Source organism: Hevea brasiliensis, chromosome 3 (assembly GCF_030052815.1).
Source record: "Hevea brasiliensis isolate MT/VB/25A 57/8 chromosome 3, ASM3005281v1, whole genome shotgun sequence".
Taxonomy (NCBI): domain Eukaryota; kingdom Viridiplantae; phylum Streptophyta; class Magnoliopsida; order Malpighiales; family Euphorbiaceae; genus Hevea; species Hevea brasiliensis.
Window position 1 is genome coordinate 7,074,882 of NC_079495.1, and position 21,268 is coordinate 7,096,149.

Sequence of the window (21,268 nt, forward strand, 5' to 3'; positions counted from 1 at the left end):
ATGCGTAATTATATGTTATTTAAATATAATTTTACTATATCATACATATTATAATAAATTTTTTTATAAATTAATATTAATTTTATTATATATATATAAATGTACTAACTTATACATTAATGCAATAGTTAAGAATTTTAAAAATACATTTATAATTAAAAATATAAATTTATTTTATATGAAATATTTTCTTAATAAATTTATAAAAAATTAAATTAAAAGAAAATTTCAAAAGATTAATAAAAGAATTCATATATTGAGCGAACAAAAATTATTTTTTTTGTTCTTTTATATAAATTTAAATATTATTGTATTAAATTATTTTTCTATTAATAACTATAATTAAGATGGAGATAAAAATTCATTAAAAAAGTTATTCTTATAAATAAAATACTTTTATTTTTATAAATAATATAAATCATTAAAATATTTTTACAAAATTTTATTTTAAATTATATTATAATAAAAATTTAATTAAGTAGAATTTAAATACAAATAGGATTAAGAATTTTAGATTTATATAAACTCTAAAATTATATAAATAATTAAATTTTAAGTAATAAGAATTTTAAATTTATATAAACTTTAAAATTAAATTAAATAATAAAAAATATAATTATAAATACTATAAATAATGAAGAACAATTTGAGTAAAACTAATATTTTTTCCTCTTTTCACATATTTATATATTATGTAGATATAGATTTTGAACATCCATCATTATTGATAGATTTAACATTTAATAGACTTTAAGTATATTATTTTATTATTTTTTTAATGAAGTTATTATATATATATATATTTTTTGGTTGTGAGTTATTTTATTTTGTGAAAAAAAGTGTTATATGTGGTGTATATCTCTTATTTAATAAGAAAAATTAAAAATTATTTTATAAGACTCATAAAAAGATTATAAAATTAAAAAGTGAAACACACAATTTATTTATTAATCAAATTACATTTAATTAAAACTATTAAATCTTTTAAATTTTTTTATAAATAATTAATTTTAGATATAATATACTTCGAATAAATGAAATATTTTTTATATTCTATAAAAAAAATTATAATATTTATTTGTTTTTAAAATTTTTAGCTATAAAGCATTACAAAAGTAATGATAATATCATTTTACAATAATTATCAAACCGTTAAAGAGGATAATGAATAAAATATTTGAGTTTAGAAAGGAGTTACGAGCGAGCAGAACTCGAACGAACGCGGAACAGCCACAGAGAAAGAGAGAGAAAGATGAGTGGCACCTGTGCGACTTTCCTACAAAACCAGCACAATTTCACCGACTCAATCTATCCTTTGACAACAATCGTCTTCGTCAGCACATGGTAAAATCTCTCTCTCTCTCTCTCTCTCTCTCTCTCTCTCTCTACTGTAACAGGGAGACTCCTATCACCATAAAACACACCTTCTCTGTAAAAAGCTCTTCCCTTTTCTTCTTTTCTTGCTCCACTACCTTCTCCATTCCCATTTTCTAAGACCGAGAAATAGAGGGTCTAAACCTTCTGTGTCTCTCATGGCTGGTGCAGGTCCAGCCACTAAACACCTCTCCACCAATGGAGGAACTCTCGTTTCAGAACTAAAACGCCTTTCTTCTCTTCTTAAAACAAGAAGAACTCTGGCTTTTGCTTATGGGTTTATGTTTGCTTTTGTTGCTTTCACTGTTTTCTTAGCCTTCAATCCCTCTTCTAACTCTTCTGCTCCTTGGTTCTCTAATATCTTTACTACTAGCTCTGTTACCAGTTCCTCTGATTCTTATAGATCTCAGTTCTCCTCTATTTTCTCTTATTTCTTGCCCAACAACAACAAATCATCTTCACAGAAACAAGTACATGACTTCTCTACTTTGCCTACTCAAAACACTACCAGATCTAACACTACCTTATCTCAGCCTTCTGGTGCAAATAATGAGGTGAGAGACCTACCCACTTTACAAAATCACACTCAAAATAAAGCTGATTCTGTTAAACCCCTGGTTTTGGAAGCAAATCAGTCCAGTAATGGTTCAATTGTCAGTGAGGTACCATACACTGCAAATAATCACACTCAAAATATGCAGAATTCTAATAAAGATCATGCATTGAAGCCAAATCAAACCACAATTTCAGCTCCAATAAGTACTCAGCCTGCAAATCAGAGTGCAAATTCATCCACGATTACAGTCTCACCGGTGTCGGCAAATCAGAATGCAAACTCAACCACGAATACAGTCTCACCGGTGTCGGCAAATCAGAATCCACAATCGTCCCCGAACTCTGTCTCTTCCGTGAAAGGAAATTCTGGGAAGCAAGGGAAAGGAGTTGCAGTGAAGAACGAAGCATCAAATAACACTGCTTCTCTGTTAAATAAACAGAGTAATGGGTCGAAACAGAAGAATAGAACTAATTCAGAGGCGTCAGGCAAGCAGGGGATCGAGAGCTTGTTGAATTGTGATTTGTTTGATGGTGAATGGGTGAGGGATGATTCTTACCCCCTCTACAAGCCTGGTTCTTGTTCACTGATTGATGAGCAATTCAATTGTATTCTTAACGGTAGACCTGACAAAGACTTCCAGAAGTACAAATGGAAGCCTAAAGGCTGCAGTTTACCAAGGTATCAATTAAAAGTATTTTCTTTGATTATATAGGTATTTTATTTCTGGGTTTGGTTGATTGATATTTGTATGTATGATTGAATTTGGTTTCTGATCTGTTGATTTTGGTAAATGGGCTTGTAGATTAAATCCTGCCCGTATGTTGGATATGTTGAGAGGAAAGCGACTTGTTTTCGTGGGCGATTCCCTCAATAGGAATATGTGGGAATCTCTCGTTTGCATTCTAAAAGGCTCAGTGAAAGATCCAAGCCAGGTTTTTGAGGCCAATGGGAGACACCATTTTAGAGGTGAAGCTTCATACTCCTTCATATTCAAAGTAAGTTATTCAATCTATTTGACTTTTCAACTAATTTTCTTCTAATCTTGTGTGGCATATTCTTAATTGAGTGAAATTTCTTTGTGGAATTATGTATAGGATTATAAGTGCACTATAGAGTTCTTTGTATCACCTTTCTTAGTTCAAGAATGGGAAATGCCAGACAAAAATGGAACGAAGAAGGAGACTCTTCGGCTTGATTTGATAGGGAGGTTGTCTGACCAATATAAAAATGCAGATATTATCATCTTCAACACTGGGCACTGGTGGACTCATGAGAAAACTTCTAAAGGGTGAGCTTCTAATTACTTGGATTGTTTGTTTCCATGGTATTTGAAGGTCTTATTTGGCAATCAAAAGGAAACTAAACTAGCAGTTTGTATTTGCAGGAAGGATTATTACCAAGAAGGGAGTCATGTATATGATGAATTGAATGTTCTTGAGGCATTTCGCAAAGCTTTAACAACCTGGGCTAGATGGGTTGATGCCAATATAAATCCAATGAAGTCTGTGGTCTTCTTCAGAGGTTACTCTGCTTCGCATTTCAGGTGAAATGAAATAAAAATTATTTGTATTTCATTGTGATAGTTCTTAAATCTGATTGAGATATGTTTTGCAGTGGTGGGCAATGGAACTCTGGTGGTGCATGCGACAATGAGGTTGAGCCGATCAAGAATGCTAAATATCTAACGGAATATCCACCCAAGATGTTGGTGCTGGAGAAGGTACTAAGGGGAATGAAGACCCGTGTCACATACCTAAATGTCACACAAATGACAGATTACCGGAAGGATGGTCACCCTTCAATCTTTAGGAAGCAGAACCTATCGCCGGAGGAAAGGAAATCACCGCTCCTATACCAAGACTGCAGCCATTGGTGTCTTCCTGGCGTGCCTGATACCTGGAATGAGATTCTTTACTCCGAGCTCTTAATAAACGAATACCAAAAGCGGCAAGTCCATAAGAGACACAGGTAAATAAAATAGCACAAATTTTAGATGCTGCAGTTGAAATATGAAGTAGAAATTATAAATGCATACGCATAGGTTTTTTTTTTTCCCTCATCAATTTTGGGTTATAGAAAGAAAAGAAACCAACATGGGAAAGATCCAAGAAATAGTGTTGCTCTCATCAACCATGAGAGGGCAAGCAGCAAGGGATGAGTGAGTAGCATCTGTGTTATAGTAATGAAATCTACTTGTTTATTACTACAATCTATGGAAGAAGAAGACAATCTATGGAAGAACAAGAAGAAGAGGAGGAGGAAGAGAGTGAGGTTCTCCCTCTTCTTCCTTTGTTTATTTAATTATTCTTTATGCAAAAGCATCAAATTATGGGTGATGAGTAGTGTAAATCCCAAATTATTTGGTTGCTCATGTTGAATAAAATAGTGGGTTGTAATTATTCTCGCTAATCCATGTAATAAATAAATAATTCTGCTTGATTTGATCCGTGATCATTGATATTAATTTCTTGGAACTGAAGCTAATTTCAAAGCAAACTATAACATATAAGCTTTGATGTCATTTTCCTTTTGTAGTATTTGTAGTCAAAATGTTATTCGGCAAAGACGACCGACCGTTTACTACTTTTGATTAAACTAATATAATACGAAATTGTTAAGGTTTATATTATCAGAGTTTGGTCCTTTTCACACATCCTCACATGCGATGTTTTTAATGAAACCTTGCTTTTTAATTCTTAAATAAATAAATAAATAAATAAAGGGGTGCGGAGAATGAGTTTTTTAACAGTTAGATTAAATAATATTTTGTAAATTTATTTTTTAATTTTAATAATTGAAACTAAAATTCTTGAATTGATTTCAATTTCAATTGTAAAGACTCAAGAAATGGTGTCGTTCTCCATCAACCATGAGAGAGCAAGCACTCCCTGTTTATTTAATTAGCAATAGCCTCAAATTATGGGTGATAAGTAGTGTAAAATCTCAAATTATTTAGTTTGTTTGATTGAATAAATTAGTGGGTTTGTAGTTATTCTCTCTAATCCATATAATAAATACTATATAATTCTGCTTGATTATTGTATTAATTTCTTCAATCTGAAGCTAATTTCAAAGCAAATATATAAACTTTGATGTCATTTTCCTTTGTTAGATCAAATGTTATTCGGCAAAGACGACCCACCGTTTACTACTTTTGACGAAATTAATATAGTTAAGGTTATATTATCAGAGTTCGTTCCTTTCGCACATTGCCGGTTTGATCTTATTGTTTTCTTTGAGGCTTCTCCTACCCCTTTGGTTTGTTGGTCAAGAGAATTATGGCACTGTGGTGTAGGCTGTGTTTGTGTTCTTGCGTTGGGTGGTAATGTTTAAGCTTTGCGTGAGGGTTATAATGTGGACCCAATGATGGCACCTTTGGGATCTTTGTGCCAGCTCTACATTTGGTGGCAAACCCTTAAGGTTATAAAGGATTGAGAGGCTGTAGAGCTCTGCCACCGTCACCCTCCAATTGTTGTCTTGTGGTTCTATTGGTTTAGTTTACTCTCCCATGGTTGTTGTTGGTTTTGCTCTCGGGTTTTGGAGGCTCTAGTACCAGCTTGAAATAGGGGTGTGTTCAGTTTAATTGGTTCGATTTTTTAATTTATAATTCAATCGACTAATTGCACACCCCTGAATAGAAATAGGGATGGCTTTTAAGCTCCATGTGGAAGCCATTTTTTATCCCTCTCCTCCCCTTTGGCTTCCATTTTTGTCCTTTTTTATTTAATATTTTCAATATTTAGAATATTGGCTAATGTATAATTACCAAAATAGAGAATGAATCCATTATTAATATAATTTTTTTAATAACCATTTTTAAAAATTTCAAATATTATACCAAAAAAACAACCTGAAAAATTATATATTAATGATTTAAATCAATATTATATAATCAAAAAATATATAAATAAAATAATATTAAATTTTATTATTAAAATTGTTTAAAATATAATTGTTTAATGATTAATGATTTATTAAAAAAAATGTTTTAAACTATAATCCACTCAACAAGCAGGACTCCACCAAACCCATAATTCTATATTGCTTCTTATGATTTTATTTTTGGGGACTGCCATGAGGGTTTTCTTGCAGCCGTGCCAGGCTATTTTGATGGAATTGTTTGTCCAAAACTTGCTGAGATGCTTGCTAGTCGCTCTGCTATTCAATGGTCATTAAACGCTCATTTTTCTCGATTAATTATTGAGGTGGATGCTGCGCATGATATCAACGGAGCTGCTGTTGATTTTTCTGCATTTGGTTTGATTGCTCAAGATTGCTGTCATATGTTGCAGCAACTTCATGATGTTACTGTCTCTTGAATGCGTAGAAGCTGTAATCAAAGTGCTCACCTTATTGCCTCTCAAGCTCACTTGTATGACAATCCTACTGTTTGGGAGGCATGGCCTTCCTTCTGTATTGGCTGATTTGTTTGGTCTAATAATATTGTTCTCCTTAAAAAAGAAAAAGTCATTAATGGCTCTTGAAATTTATTTAATTGAGCATATGCGTCATTATTATTTAAGAAAATACGCTTCTGAGCGGGATATAAGCATTAGGGTATTGTACATTTTGAAGCATTACTGTAGAACTTATGAGGAAAGAAAAATGTCCTCACTTACAGGATATAGGGTATTGTACATTTTGAAGCATTCTTCCAGGAAAGCTGATTGCTCCATAGAGATTCCGAGTTTCTTCGAAGTTAATTCATTCTCTGCATCATCACTTGCTCTTGACCTTGCTTTCTCAGCTTCAATAGCCTCCATCTCTCTTTTATTGCATTTACCACCTCCGCTGCTCCCAATGCCAAAATTCATCTGAAACGACAAAAAAGCACCATTGGGCGATGACAGCACTGCCCCTTCTTCTGCCCCCTCTGCTGACATCCAGTTCACATCAAACCTCCTACCTAATCCATCTGTGGAAGCAGCTTCACCATTATTATGTTCATAATGAACTTCTGTTGTTTTAAGATCATTTCTGCTTTTTGTCTTCAGAACACCTTCCACCCTTTTCAGTGCCATGTCCAAGCAATTGTCAACTATATTTTGGCTCTCGTTGACTGATACACCTTTAGTAATGACATTCAAAGATTTGCGCATAAGCAAATGAACTGCTTGTTGCCTTTTGTCAGCCATCTCTTGTCCATAGAGATCTGCCACGACACCATCTTTAGCAGATTTTGTCCACCTCTTTAATATGTATTGGGGTGGTATATGAATGACGTTTCTTGCATCGAGTACCTTTAAGGTGTGAGCACATAAAACGCCAACTGGTTCATATTTCTTGCAACTACAGACAATGCTAGAATCCACACAATTGTATTCCACAATGCTTTTCTTCAGGCCTACCTCTGTCAATTGGAATGTAGAAATTGGTCCATTAGAGGAAATTTCTCTTAATGCCACTGATAAAACTTTATGCAACTCTTTCTGGATGGCAGTAAACACTGTATGAGTGTATATACCGGCTGCGTGTTTCTCAACCAGACCATAATCAAGAGTCATCTCTGGTACACTTTCATTGCAATGAAAATCTTCATATAATTCTTCCCTACGTTGTTGTTCTGCTGCTTTAAAATATTGCTGAACAAACATCTGTAGAGTTATGGTTTATCCCATTAAATTTTGAAAAATACTCTTGATGTTATCTGAGCAGTGAATGCCGGCACAAAAACTTTCCTTGTTGAATATATAATATACTCTTGATGTTTTCTTGTTTGCTTAAAAGCTAGAAATTTTATATGAAATTAGAATTCTTTGCTATAATAATTAGAAGATAGGACTTAGTAGGCATGCATCAACATTTGGGAAGACAACCAAATTTTCAGCAATTTTATTAAGCAGGCAATTTAGATAGATATGGAGCCTAGAAAATGATTGCTCAAAGATCATAGGATGACATGTGAATTGGTTGTTAGACAATTATTTTACCAGCTTCAGGAGATTGAGACTAATCACAAAAATCAACCAAGACCATTTCTTTCTTTGAATCAAAGCTGCTTACTAATACATGATTATCACAAAATCATTAATTTTTAGTTATCAAATGATTTGCTTCTATGACTTTTCCAGCTTCCCTAGCGTGACCAACATAAATTTTTCCATTCTTCATCATGATGGTTAACAACCACGACTTCTATTATCGTATTGTTGGTTAGTCAAGAAAGCTTAAATCCCAAAATATGCCATTCTTTTTTATATGAAAAATTACCTGAGTTAATTTGTCTTCATGGCCAGAATTATGTAAAAATTTATCCCATTGTGACTCAATTGAGATATTTTGTAATGTCTAATAACTATAGACCTTTTGATCAAATCACCTAAAATTTTATATTCATTTTTCTTCTTCTTTATACTGTGATTGTGATTGGGTGAGCGTTGTAGCAAGGAATTTGATCCCTGAAGTATTAATTCTTGACTATTTGCTTATGAGGGCACAAGGCAAGGATGAGAAAGAAACATGAGAAATAAAATCATTCCAAACCAATGAAGTGCAATAGAGAGGGATTAAATAAACCTCCAAACTATATTCAATATATATATATATATATATATATATATATAAATTAACTACATTAGATAGTTCCACAAAATTGAGATCTTTCTAGCAAAATCTCTTCTATAATCCTTCATCATCTGTCAACATAACACATCAATCACTCTTTAAATTCTTCCTTCCTAATTCGATATAAATAAAATTAATTAATAATAAAGAAATTCCTTCAAGCTTGAGCCCCAATATTTACAAATGGATGGAGTTCTGCCTTTCTTTGTTTTCCATCTTTTTGTTTTGTAGTCACTAATTACACCTTGGCCAGTCAAGAAGTAGCTTGGTGAGTTTGAGCTTGGGCTTGGGGCATGTGGACTTGAGTAGTGAAAGGGTATAACCTAGGCTTATTAGCTAGTGACAATGATGTAGAATTTGTGTTGCTAGTGGTAGTAGTCAAAGGGATGATGGCGGCAGCGGCGGTGGTGGCCAGTGGTTGTTTGTTGTTGCTGGTGGTGGTGTTACCAGCGGCATTGGTGTTGGTAGTAGTGGAGGAGGAAGCAGTAGTGGTAGCCACGCGCTCACAAGAAGGGCACATGGTGAGAGTTGTGGCAGGAAGTTGCATGTAGAAAGGTTGGGAAGTTTTTAAAGCTCTTAAATTCTTGCAATTCCTTTTGCAACCTCCTATTTTCTTTTGTCAGTGTCTCACAACATCTCTTTAAAAACTCACAATCCACCTCCGTCTGCTTCAACTTTGTCCTATATAAATTCAAAAGAGAACAAACACAATTTGATCAAAATTGGGTTTTCAAGAAACCCCAAATAAAGAATTCATATCCCAAAACAAAGGCTTGTGCATACCTAGCTCTTCTTTTCTGAAACCACACTTCCACTTGACGAGGACGAAGATTCAATTGCTTTGCTAAAGCAAGCTTTTGTTTCTGCACATTTTAAGTACACTTTATTACTACAGAACTTATAAGCAAGAAAATTATAAATTTTTTTGTTCTGGATTTGACTTACAAGATTGAGGGTATTGTGTTCTTTGAAGCTTTCTTCCAGGAAAGCTGATTGCTCCTTAGAAAGTCTGAGTTTCTTCCTAGTCAATCCGTTCTCTTCATCATCACTTGCTCTTAAACTCGCTCTCTCGGCTTCAATAGCCTCCATATCTCTTTTATTACATCTACCACCTCCACTGCTCCTAATCCCAAAATCCATCTGAAATGACGACAAAGCACCATTCGGCAAAGACAGCACTGCCCCTTCTTCTGCCCCCTCTGCTGACATCCAGTTCACATCAAACCTCCTACCTGATCCATCTGTGGAAGCAGCTTCACCATTATTATGTTCATAATGGACTTCTGTTGTTTTAAGATCATTTCTGCTTTTTGTCTTCAGAACACCTTCCACCCTTTTCAGTGCCATGTCCAAGCAATTGTCAACTATATTTTGGCTCTCGTTGACTGATACACCTTTAGTAATGACATTCAAAGCTTTGCGCATAAGCAAATGAACTGCTTGTTGCCTTTTGTCAGCCATCTCTTGTCCATAGAGATCTGCCACAACACCATCTTTAGCAGATTTTGTCCACCTCTTTAATATGTATTGGGGTGGTATATGAATGACGTTTCTTGCATTGAGAACCTTTAAGGTGTGAGCACATAAAACGCCAACTGATTCATATTTCTTGCAACTACAGACAATGCTAGAATCCACACAATTGTATTCCACAATGCTTTTCTTCAGGCCTACCTCTGTCAATTGGAATATAGAAACTGGTCCATTAGAGGAAATTTCTCTTAATGCCACTGACAAAACTTTATGCAACTCTTTCTGGAAGGCAGTAAACACTGTATGAGTGTATATACCGGCTGCGTGTTTCTCAACCAGACCATAATCAAGAGTCATCTCTGGTACACTTTCATTGCAATGAAAATCTTCATATAATTCTTCCCTACGTTGTTGTTCTGCTGCTTTAAAATATTGCTGAACAAACATCTGTAGAGTTATGGTTTCACCCATTAAATTTTGAAAAATACTCTTGATGTTATCTGAGCAGTGAATGCCGGCACAAAAACTTTCCTTGTTGAATATATAAGCCCATCTTACCCGAGACTTGTATAGTGTATTAAGCCAATGATTTTTGTGAAGATCGAACTGCTCCAGCAACGAACTCCAAGTTGACTCAAATTCTTCCTCCGTGTGACAATCAGAAATGCATTTATTAAAGAGGCTCTCAAATCTGGGTTGCACGTAATACGTGGGAAGGTATTTTGATGCATTTCGGCGGACATACCATAAACCAAGCTGATGTTTTGCTTCTGGCATTACCATCTTTACTGCATCACCCACTGGTTGACCCTCATCTGTAAAAATTGTTTTAGGTTGACACCTTCTCATTGCTTCCATAAACGTTTCAAACAACCAGCAAAATGAGTCGATGCTCTCATCAAGCAAGAAAGCACAGCCAAATAGGACATACTGTTGATGATGATTGAGTCCCCAAAAAGGCGCACAAATCATTTCAAACTTGTCCATCTTAAAAGTTGTGTCCAAAATAAGAACATCACCAAAGTATTCATAGTCTATCTTTGACCTGCCATCTGTCCAGAAGAAATTTGTCATGCAGCCATTGGCATCAAGTTGAACTGCATAGAAGAATGATGGATCCTCAACCTGCATATGTCTGAAATAATTTATTAAGCTTTGAGCATCTTCAGGTTGTAGGCTATTTATTTTCTTTTCATGTACATAGGTACTGCCAAACTCAAAACATTTCGTAGCCCTGGCATCTTTTGCCACTGTAGCTTCATTTTTGGTGGGAAGCGACAAGTGGGGCTCAGAGGTTTTACTGAAACCATCAAGTTGATGATTGTGCTCTTGAGAAAATTGGGAGATTACCCATTTTCCATTTTCAACTGTACACCTGATCCTAGCTCTGCAGCCTGTTCTAGTTTCTTTTCTCTTGAACTTCGTTATCTTGTTGACCTGCTTCTTTGACCGAAACCCTTCTTTTGAACAAAAAAAGAACCGTTCTCTAATGCTTCCATTGGATGATCGCCGCACCTTTCCTTTTCTTACAATGAAACCAATTCCTTTAGCATATTTTTTGTAAAATTCATAAGCCTCATCATCAGAAGAGAATACCATTCCAAGTTCTGGTACTTGAAAATGATCTTTCTGAGTTCCTTCTCTCAAGATGAAAGTTGATAAGGCTTGTATCTCATCTTCATTTGTGTCAGATGATAGTGAATCATCTTCATCACTCTCTGATGACCATGAATGAACGTCAAACTCAAAACTTGGAAAGATATCCATTGAATTATCCAGCTTCTGGTTTAAAAAAAAAATTGAAGTTAATAGAAGAAAATGAAACCTATGTTAATTGAAAATTGTGTTATCATCATCCTCCAACACACAAACAAACAGTTCCCTCAGAAGTTCTATTTTTTTCATTAATTATCAGATACTACCCATGCAAGACGGAAACTAAATCCTGAAGGCAATCCAAAATGCCCACCAGACTTCGCTGCTGAAAGGCTAGAGTATTATTTATGCTTGGACAAGGATTACTGTATCAGGTACGACAAAGCAACATTATAAATAAACAATCACATAAGCTTGGGCAAATCAAATGCATGTCTTGGAAGGCATAGCAAGGTTAGCCTTGTTATATACTAGATCAGAGATGAAACTAATAAAAAAAGAAGAAAAAGTCTAACTAATCCTTTATATATACATAAATTATATGAAAATTTTGTTTCTTTGTGTCTTCTTCCTGAATATTATAGATTTCACAAGTCAATAGCACAGTTACACTTATACAAGTTTAGGGAACTAATTATATATGTTTATCTATATCTGTAAATGGTTCCATGATTGTCTTTTCTTGAATATAATACAGATGTGTACAAAAAAAGTGAAATGTGTTGGTATAATCATTGAAGGGTGCGATTAGCCAAGGGAATGAGTTAGTGTTACCCTCCCATAAATGCGAAGTCTTTCCATAAATCATGGGAAGTGGATGCGTGAGAGAGCACATATATTGTAAAATTTGTCCAAAAATAAAAATAAGTAATGCCAAAAGTCAATTGTTCCAAGACGAAAAGAAGGGAAAGGGGCAAGATCAATTTTACATAAAAATTTCTACATTAGGAGAAGGATAAGATAATGATGCAAGGGACGTTACCTTATCTTGAAGAATTCCAACATGATTCTTCATCAATCCAGCAACCTCCTTCTCAATGTCTTGATCTTGATCTCCGTCTCCAGATGATGATCCAGACGAAGATAGACTTAGATGTGCAGAAATTGCAGATAAAGACTCTGAAAGATCACTCGTACTATATACTGTACTGGTGCTGCCCACATCCTTCTTCTTCCTCTTCTTTGTCTTGGGCGATGGGCTGCCGAAAACATAGCCCCATTCATGGTCCAGGATCGAAGGCCCTGCTAATTCATCTTGACTGCTAGAATAAATATCGCACCAGTAATTCATGATGGAATCCTGGTCAACACCATGGGAGAGGTCACTATTGGATGATGCAGCAGCCCCAGTAACAGAATTAGAAGTTTCTGCCATTGGGTTGGAGAAGCAAAAAAGAAAAATTGTTGCTGGGTTGTGAAATAGAGATATAGGAAGGAAGAGAGTAGAGAAAAGGAGAAGGGAAAACTGGCTCCAATTCAAACAAAATTTGGGCATTTATAGATGTAGTTAGTCCTCTTGCTGGGGCACACCTAAGACAGGTAGTCCAGAGACCACCTCATGTTTAGGAGTTCAAGAATCTAATCCTGTGGCCTACCCATGGGAGAGGGAAAAGAAACTTCATAGTTCACACTTCACACAGTTTCTTTGGTTTTTCATTTTTTATTTTTTATGATTAAATAAAAGTGTGAATCATATACTAATTTATAGAAGCTTCCATAAAATCCAGATTATGGAATTTACAATAGTCGTACCTTCTGAAGCTTAGCTCGGCCCGCAATAGTATCTTAGCCAACCCCATGTACGCGTCCAAAAGCTAACTCAATATCTATGTTGGAAGCTGCATTATATAGATTTTTTTTATCTAGATGATTTATCATAAATTATTATAATATATATAATGAAATTTATTTATTAAATATATAAATTTTATATATTTATATAGAATAAATTTAAATAAAAACTTTTTATATTATATAATATAAAATAATCAAATTCTCTGATAAGTATCACATGTAAAATAAAAAGTAATATAATATATGTATTTTCAGCCTTGAATACAAGTTATTTCAGATTACATATGTACATATACGACCACTCTAATGAACTTTACGACCAAGAACACTAGATAATAGGGTGATCATCCTCTGAAGAAGTCGTCTTTTATCAACTCAATAATAGACGTGATTTTCTTGAGGAGAAATCGACTCATTTAATAACCTCAGATATCTCATCAATTTCATAGGGCTTTGCTCTTATTTGGCAATATGACGTATAGCTGGCTAAGCAAGCACAAGTTGACTGTTCACTATAAAAGTGCTGCAAGTCATTGACATCATAGCAGTGTGAAGTTGTAAGTATTAGACCTCCAATAACAGCCATTTCTATTAAGTTAGTATAATTATAACTGACAACATTTTATGATATCTCTGAAACTTTTTCTTAATATTATAGGCCCACTGTCCATTATTGCATACATGGAAGCATCCTATTGGATAGGGGCTAATATATAAATGATATAATAATTTAATTAACCGACCCAACTAGAGCTCACTCGTCTGAATTTAGAACCAAACAGTTAGCCCATTTAAGTTCGGAGTTAGGCAGAGTTATCCTATTCGAACTCGATACCTAATAGAGTTTGCCCATTTGATCTCAAAGACCAATACCGATCTCTGAGGAAAGCCCAAAGAGCATTTCGACCCATTTCAAAGAAATGGACAAGATTGGAGATATCGATACTTCTTCAAGCTCGGTCCAAATGGAGACTATGCCAATAATTATGTTTGATTCTCAGCATAATCTAATGATGATTACCGTTACAACTTAAATAGGAAATCGACAAGGATCTGGCTAAGATTTTATTCCAATCACTATAAAAATAAAGTAAAGCTTTAAAAACAGGTATGCAAATAATATTTTCATTGACTTAATATCGGAGTAGTGTGGTTGCTAATCATCAACAACTCTCTCCTATTCTTTGATTTTCAGGAGACTCTCAATCCAATCAAATCCAGTATCCAGAAAATCTACAGCAACATCAATAAGCAATAACTAAGGTAGGCACAAACATTTGTTTCCTTGAATTCTTATTCTTCTACCTTTATTCTCTCTATTTTTCTTACATTTTTTTTTCTGTCCTAATTTAAGCTTCAGAGTGATGGTGGGGGGCCGTGGGGGGGAAGCCCCTTGGCTCTCTGAACTCGTGTTGTTTTACTGTTGAGTAAGAGGAAGTCGCAAAGTAGTCGTACAAGTACCTGAAATAGTCATATCGCCAGAGAAAGTACCCGTATACTTCTTATCCTACCTCTATAGCCCTAGATATATCTCTTCCACATATCATTCCTCAAAGGTACCACACATATCACTTGTATCAAATATCCATATCAATTGTATCACTGCAAAAATCAATGAATTCATTATAATTTTTTCATTAAATTAAAATAAAATAAATTATTTATCATATAAACAATCAATAAATCATAACATAATTATTCATTCCATCAGTAAGGTTTTCATCATAATGGCACATGAGTTGTGAGAGGAAGTTTACAATTCAGCGGAGAGGGCGCAACTTCAGAAGCCATACCTTTGCCAGGCATTTCAGCAAGCAACTCATGTGCAAAACTTGTACCTTGCTTGCATGGCAAGGTGCCTTCAACAAATCAATCAGCCTTAACTCTAAAAAAAAAAATAAAAATGATAAATCAACATAGTAAAAATATCTGCTATAACAGTTTGTGAATATGCATTATTTGTATCTTAAGAAAATATAAAATTTAATGTATGTAAATATATATATATAACTTTGGAGATTAAAGCAGCTAAATGCTTTAGCTTGGATTCTTCTCCCAGTCTAATTAACAACCAGAAGGATTCATAGACTTAAAGGGCATTTTTCCAGCAAGTTTTTGTGTTCTTATGGCCCAGTTTCCAATTTCCAGTACAAGGATTGACGGGCCGATTAACTTCTTTGGGTTCATTTTTGCTTTGGAGTTTGGACTACATTTCTTGCCTTTCTTGTCAAAACGACCAATGGGCTTGGACAACACATTGACAACAGTGTACTCTTCTAATCTCATTTAAATTAATAATTTCTTTAATATAAAGAATATGAAAACAATCTTAAACATTTTTATAGCCCTTAATCAATGACGTACACAATTTAGACTTAGAGGAATCCACAATGGATGATATAATATTTAAATTTATGCGTCTTTTTAAAATTTATAAATCACTAATTTTTTATTTTAATTGGATTATTTTTTTTTAATTAAAATATAAGCTCATTAATTTTTTTTGTAATTGAGTCAATAAATAAACATGATATTTTAAACTTTTGTTATAAATTTTTTAAGGAGTCAAATGTGAAAGTCTTATATGCTCATATTCAACGTATTCTCAATTAAAAATTAAAATTTTATAGAAGAGATGATGGTCTTGCCCATCTTCTTTGAGTCTGTTATTAGCTCCAATACTTCATTGAATTATATATCAAAAACATTATTGGTTCTATTACAAATCTTCTCCCATGTGGTTTGACTACATATTGCTGATTTCTATCCATTGGGTTGACTAATTTCTATCCATTGAGTTGCAGGAAGTACTGCATATATTGTTCTTCTTTTTTATGGAGGTAGCATGGGACTTGATGGATATGATGATTGATGATGGGACCATTTATAGCATACAGCCTCTGGTCCCAGAAAATAATAATTTTTGGTCCCCCTTAAACAGTACAGGACTTGAATTCCAAGTGCATGGAGCATGGATTGGGCACTTTTATATATCCTTCCAAATTCCATTTCTGCACAGGCCAGGTAATGATTTCCTTGTTTTTTCACCGCTGATGGCGTTGTGATCTACATTTTCTTGGCCTTGTTCCCACGTTTAAGGTTTGGTCTCTTCTGTTTGCACACTTGTTTTGCAGCAGCTTTATAATAGCCAACAAGCCTCCTCAACAATGAATCCATAAAAGAAAGCATTGTTAAAATCTGACTCATGTAAAGGCCAAGAAAAATGAATGGCAATGACAAGAAATACTTTGAAAGTTACCAATTTGACCACTGACGAGAAAATAACTTTCAGTATAAGCCAAATCAAAAACTTAATTTTACCCTTTAGCAATCAATCTTACCTTATATGAGATGATTAATTCCCACTCTCATCAGCTTCAAAAGCATCAAGCTCTCTTTGCATTGCTTCTAATCAAAATACTACTTATCATATTTATATTGTTCATTGGTATAATATTTATACTGACGTTTAGAGATTGAGAGAGTAGTTAATAAAAAAATTATTTCTTCTAACTTTTAGAGGTTGAGGGAGCGTTTTAACTAGAATCAATAAAATGATACCAGTATAATCAAATAATTATTTTTATTGAACACCTCTGCTTTGAATAACTATATAAACACTAATTACTAACAGCTAATAACTACTAAAACAGCTATTAATAGTGTTGAGCAGGTCCTTAAAATCATTAGATGCCTAATGAGATGTTGGTTCTTGTTTTTGAATATTGTAGGGTAATTGGCAAGAAAGTGAATGCGACTCCTTAAAACCAGAAGGAAGTTGAAAAGAAAAGCTGGCAAAGAATACTGTTTACATTAGGAAACTTTGTGAAGTAAAGAAAGAGCAGTAGCATTATTAAATGATAAATCAGATTGAAACATGAGACAAAATCATGTAATCATCTAGGCTTGGTTTTAATTCTTGTACTCTTTTTAGGTAAGGAAAACTTTTTAAAGAGAAGAAAAGTACCCGAATTTTAATTATTAATTAATCTTTTATATTATGAGACAAGCATACTATTATCGGATGAATTACTCATTCAATAATATTTAATTGCAACTTAATACATGTGATTATATAGATTTAATTTAACTGCCAATGCAGGTTGGATTTCCTTTCTTCTGTTCCAATAATAGGATTGATGAAATTTTGACAATATTAATTAACATTATAATAAATATTAGAATTAACAGTAAAAAATTTTACAGCGATATAAATTTTATTGCTATAAAATTAACATATAACAACAGCATAAATAATTGTTGATACATAAAAAATATATATTTGTAATTATTATTCATTATAACTTTTGACAATAATAATTACTGCCGTCAATAATTTTTTTTTATAGTAATCACAATTTTATTGTAAAACACTTACGATTATAATTTTTTAACAATAATATACAATAATTATTATATTTGATTAAAAATTATTAATTTAATGGCCTAGATAGGTCATCTCAATACTAAGTCAAAGGTATACATTTTTCTTGTTTGCTTAAAAGCTAGAAATTTTATATGAAATTAGAATTCTTTGCTATAATAATAAGAAGATAGGACTTAGTAGGCATGCATCAACATTTGGGAAGACAACAAAATTTTCAGCAATTATAATAAGCAGGCAATTTAGATAGATATGGAACCTAGAAAATGATTGCTCAAAGATCATAGGATGACATGTGAATTGGTTGTTAGACAATTATTTTACCAGCTTCAGGAGATTGAGACTAATCACAAAAATCAACCAAGACCATTTCTTTCTTTGAATCAAAGCTGCTTACTAATACATGATTATCACAAAATCATTAATTTTTAGTTATCAAATGATTTGCTTCTATGACTTTTCCAGCTTCCCTAGCGTGACCAACATAAAATTTTCCATTCTTCATCATGATGTTTAACAACCACGACTTCTATTATCGTATTGTTGGTTAGTCAAGAAAGCTTAAATCCCCAAATATGCCATTCTTTTTTATATGAAAAATTGCCTGTGTGAATTTGTCTTCATGGCCAGAATTATGTAAAAAATTATCCCATTGTGACTCAAATGAGATATTTTGTAATGTCTAATAACCAGACCTTTTGATCAAATCACCTAGAATTTTATATTCATTTTTCTTCTTCTTTATACTGTGATTGTGATTGGGTGAGCGTTGTAGCAAGGAATTTGATCCCTGAAGTATTAATTCTTGACTCTTTGCTTATGAGGGCACAAGGCAAGCATGAGAAAGAAACATGAGAAATAAAATCATTCCAAACCAATGAAGTGCAATAGAGAGGGATTAAATAAACCTCCAAACTATATTCAATATATATATATATATATATATATATATATAAATTAATTAATTAAGTACATTAGATAGTTCCACAAAATTGAGATCTTTCTAGCACAATCTCTTCTATAATCCTTCATCATCTGTCAACATAACACATCAATCACTCTTTAAATTCTCCCTTCCTAATTCTATATAAATAAAATTAATTAATAATAAAGAAATTCCTTCAAGCTTGAGGCCAAATATTTACAAATGGATGGAGTTCTGCCTTTCCTTGTTTTCCATCTTTTTGTTTTGTAGTCACTAATTACACCTTGGCCAGTCAAGAAGTAGCTTGGTGAGTTTGAGCTTGGGCTTGGGGCATGTGGACTTGAGTAGTGAAAGGGTATAACCTAGGCTTATTAGCTAGTGACAATGATGTAGAATTTGTGTTGCTAGTGGTAGTAGTCAAAGGGATGATGGCGGCAGCGGCGGTGGTGGCCAGTGGTTGTTTGTTGTTGCTGGTGGTGGTGTTACCAGTGGCATTGGTGTTGGTGGTAGCCGAAGCAGTAGTGGTAGCCACGCGCTCACAAGAAGGGCACATGGTGAGAGTTGTGGCAGGAAGTTGCATGTAGAAAGGTTGGGAAGTTTTTAAAGCTCTTAATTCTTGCAATTCCTTTTGCAACCTCCTATTTTCTTCTGTCAGTGTCTCACAACATCTCTTTAAATACTCACAATCCACCTCCGTCTGCTTCAACTTTGTCCTATATAAATTCAAAAGAGAACAAACACAATTTGATCAAAATTGGGTTTTCAAGAAAACCCCAAATAAAGAATTCATATCCCAAAAAAAAGGCTTGTGCATACCTAGCTCTTCTGTTCTGAAACCACACTTCTACTTGACGAGGACGAAGATTCAATTGCTTTGCTAAAGCAAGCTTTTGTTTCTGCACATTTTAAGTACACTTTATTACTACAGAACTTATAAGCAAGAAAATTATAATTTTTTTTGTTCTGGATTTGACTTACAGGATTGAGGGTATTGTGTTCTTTGAAGCTTTCTTCCAGGAAAGCTGATTGCTCCTTAGAAAGTCTGAGTTTCTTCCTAGTCAATCCGTTCTCTTCATCATCACTTGCTCTTGAACTCGCTCTCTCGGCTTCAATAGCCTCCATATCTCTTTTATTACATCGACCACCTCCACTGCTCCTAATCCCAAAATCCATCTGAAATGACGACATAGCACTGTTGGGCGACGACAACGCCGCTCCTTCTTCTGCCTCCTCAGCTGACAGCCTGTTCACATCAAACCCCCTACCTGATCCATCTGTGGAACCCGGTTCAGACACCACTGTAACGTTAAGAAACAACAATAACCCGCAAGCTAATTAATAAGCGAAACATGCAATACCCAGATCTTTAAAACCATAGCAAAATCCGTGATGCGTTAAAATCACAGGAAAAAAAAGAAGTTTAAAGTTTCCATTGCTCTTTCTTTAGATTTCTTAGCATACAAACAGAATAATAAACCAAGAAAGGTATACATACAGTTATCTGAGAGCCATGGAAAAGGAATCTGAGATGGGACCTGCCGTCTACGGGGAACCGGAGAGAAGGGTAAAAGATTAAGCTGAACAGGAAGATCTGATGAGGCTCTTGTGTCATCAGCAGCAGCTTCACCTTGAAGGGTAGAATCAACTACCTTATCTTGGGATCTTGGAGTTGCAGTAAATCCAGTTTCTAATCCCATGCAAAACCCTGGATCTTTAGTTGATATCTTAGGGGTTTGGTCAAGAAACTTGAAGGGCTTGGAGGTATCACCTAAGCTCAAAGCAAGCTCCATATCCTCCAGGGAAGAGAAGAAAAGAAAGAGGACCACAGAGAGAGAAAGAAGCAAAGGAGAGAAAAACCTGGGAGACTTAAAAATGGAAAACCCTATCCAATCTTATATACAAATGGGATCATAGAAACATAAATAATTAATCCTCAGTATTGGAGCACACAGCACACTTGCTTTTCACTTGGGTTGTGGTAGTAAAGATTGACCGACAAATCCAGGTTGACAAACACACGTGAATCTATATTAATATACACAACGGTACGCACGAGAGAGATACTAAGAGATCTTCTCTCTGCAATCCAATCTATTTTTAACTTTATAATAAAATTTTTATTTCAAATATTTTTATTTTTAACTTAAATTATAATTTAATTAATAAAATAAAATAAAATTCAATTTAAATAAATTAAATGCTTTATCTATTTAATTAATAAATTTTATATATTTATATTTTAAATTCATAATAAGAATTTTCTCAAATTAAATCATCTTCTTTTCTATTTAATTTAATCTTTGAAGACTCAATTATTTTTTATTTAAATTGAGAAATTGTAAATATTAAAAAGGGGATTATGAGTATTTAGTAAAATTTCAATTTTAATGCTAATAATTCAAATTTAAAGCTCCTAGCTAGTCTGCTCATTTGGATTTACTTTCTCAATAATAAAAGGAAAAAAAGAGTTATAATGGGAAATAATTGATGTGAGAATGTTAGTCTTAATTAATGGGATTATTATTACCAGCCAATCATTCAA

The 21,268-nt window shown here is 33.7% G+C and overlaps 3 protein-coding genes and 1 long non-coding RNA gene across 5 annotated transcripts; 1 reads left to right on the forward strand and 3 right to left on the reverse strand.

The window, feature by feature from the left end:
• The first annotated feature begins 1,260 nt into the window (after window positions 1–1,260).
• On the forward strand, window positions 1,261–4,374 carry LOC110634001 (protein trichome birefringence). Its single transcript, XM_021782867.2, has 5 exons — window positions 1,261–2,608; window positions 2,733–2,925; window positions 3,025–3,218; window positions 3,315–3,473; window positions 3,545–4,374. Exons 1-5 carry the CDS (start codon window positions 1,533–1,535, stop codon window positions 3,900–3,902), a joined length of 1,980 nt encoding a protein of 659 aa, XP_021638559.2. The 5' UTR covers window positions 1,261–1,532; the 3' UTR covers window positions 3,903–4,374.
• Window positions 4,375–8,511: 4,137 nt separating this feature from the next.
• LOC110634000 (protein FAR1-RELATED SEQUENCE 12) lies at window positions 8,512–13,255 on the reverse strand. The gene is given in 5 exon segments (XM_058143759.1): window positions 8,512–9,065; window positions 9,067–9,175; window positions 9,278–9,357; window positions 9,440–11,749; window positions 12,606–13,255. Coding segments are annotated over 5 exon segments (3,330 nt in total). The 5' UTR covers window positions 13,119–13,255; the 3' UTR covers window positions 8,512–8,747.
• A 1,438-nt stretch (window positions 13,256–14,693) lies between these two features.
• On the reverse strand, window positions 14,694–15,304 carry LOC110634002 (uncharacterized). Its single transcript, XR_002490927.2, has 2 exons — window positions 15,211–15,304; window positions 14,694–15,019 (listed from the first exon to the last, which is right to left on the reverse strand). It is a non-coding gene; the product is annotated as an uncharacterized LOC110634002 (long non-coding RNA).
• Window positions 15,305–18,801: 3,497 nt separating this feature from the next.
• Window positions 18,802–20,694, reverse strand: LOC110633999 (homeobox-leucine zipper protein HOX11). Of its 2 annotated transcripts, none has more exons than XM_021782864.2 (4): window positions 20,222–20,694; window positions 19,705–20,000; window positions 19,543–19,622; window positions 18,802–19,439 (listed from the first exon to the last, which is right to left on the reverse strand). In XM_021782864.2, exons 1-4 carry the CDS (start codon window positions 20,514–20,516, stop codon window positions 19,019–19,021), a joined length of 1,092 nt encoding a protein of 363 aa, XP_021638556.2. In that variant the 5' UTR covers window positions 20,517–20,694; the 3' UTR covers window positions 18,802–19,018. The 2 variants fall into 2 exon arrangements, with proteins under 2 accessions (XP_021638556.2, XP_021638555.2); XM_021782863.2 differs by having other exon boundaries at window positions 19,705–20,024; window positions 20,222–20,687.
• Between the last annotated feature and the right edge of the window lie 574 nt (window positions 20,695–21,268).

Coding starts and splice junctions, on each gene's coding strand:
- LOC110634001 (XM_021782867.2), top strand. CDS start 1,533: ATGGCTGGTGCAGGTCCAGCCACTAAACACCTCTCCACCAATGGAGGA. Junction 2,926..3,024: donor CATACTCCTTCATATTCAAA/GTAAGTTATTCA, acceptor AATTATGTATAG/GATTATAAGTGCACTATAGA. Junction 3,219..3,314: donor CATGAGAAAACTTCTAAAGG/GTGAGCTTCTAA, acceptor TTGTATTTGCAG/GAAGGATTATTACCAAGAAG.
- LOC110633999 (XM_021782863.2), bottom strand. CDS start 20,516: ATGGAGCTTGCTTTGAGCTTAGGTGATACCTCCAAGCCCTTCAAGTTT. Junction 20,025..20,221: donor TCCATGGCTCTCAGATAACT/GTATGTATACCT, acceptor TTAACGTTACAG/TGGTGTCTGAACCGGGTTCC. Junction 19,440..19,542: donor TTTCAGAACAGAAGAGCTAG/GTATGCACAAGC, acceptor GAATTTATATAG/GACAAAGTTGAAGCAGACGG.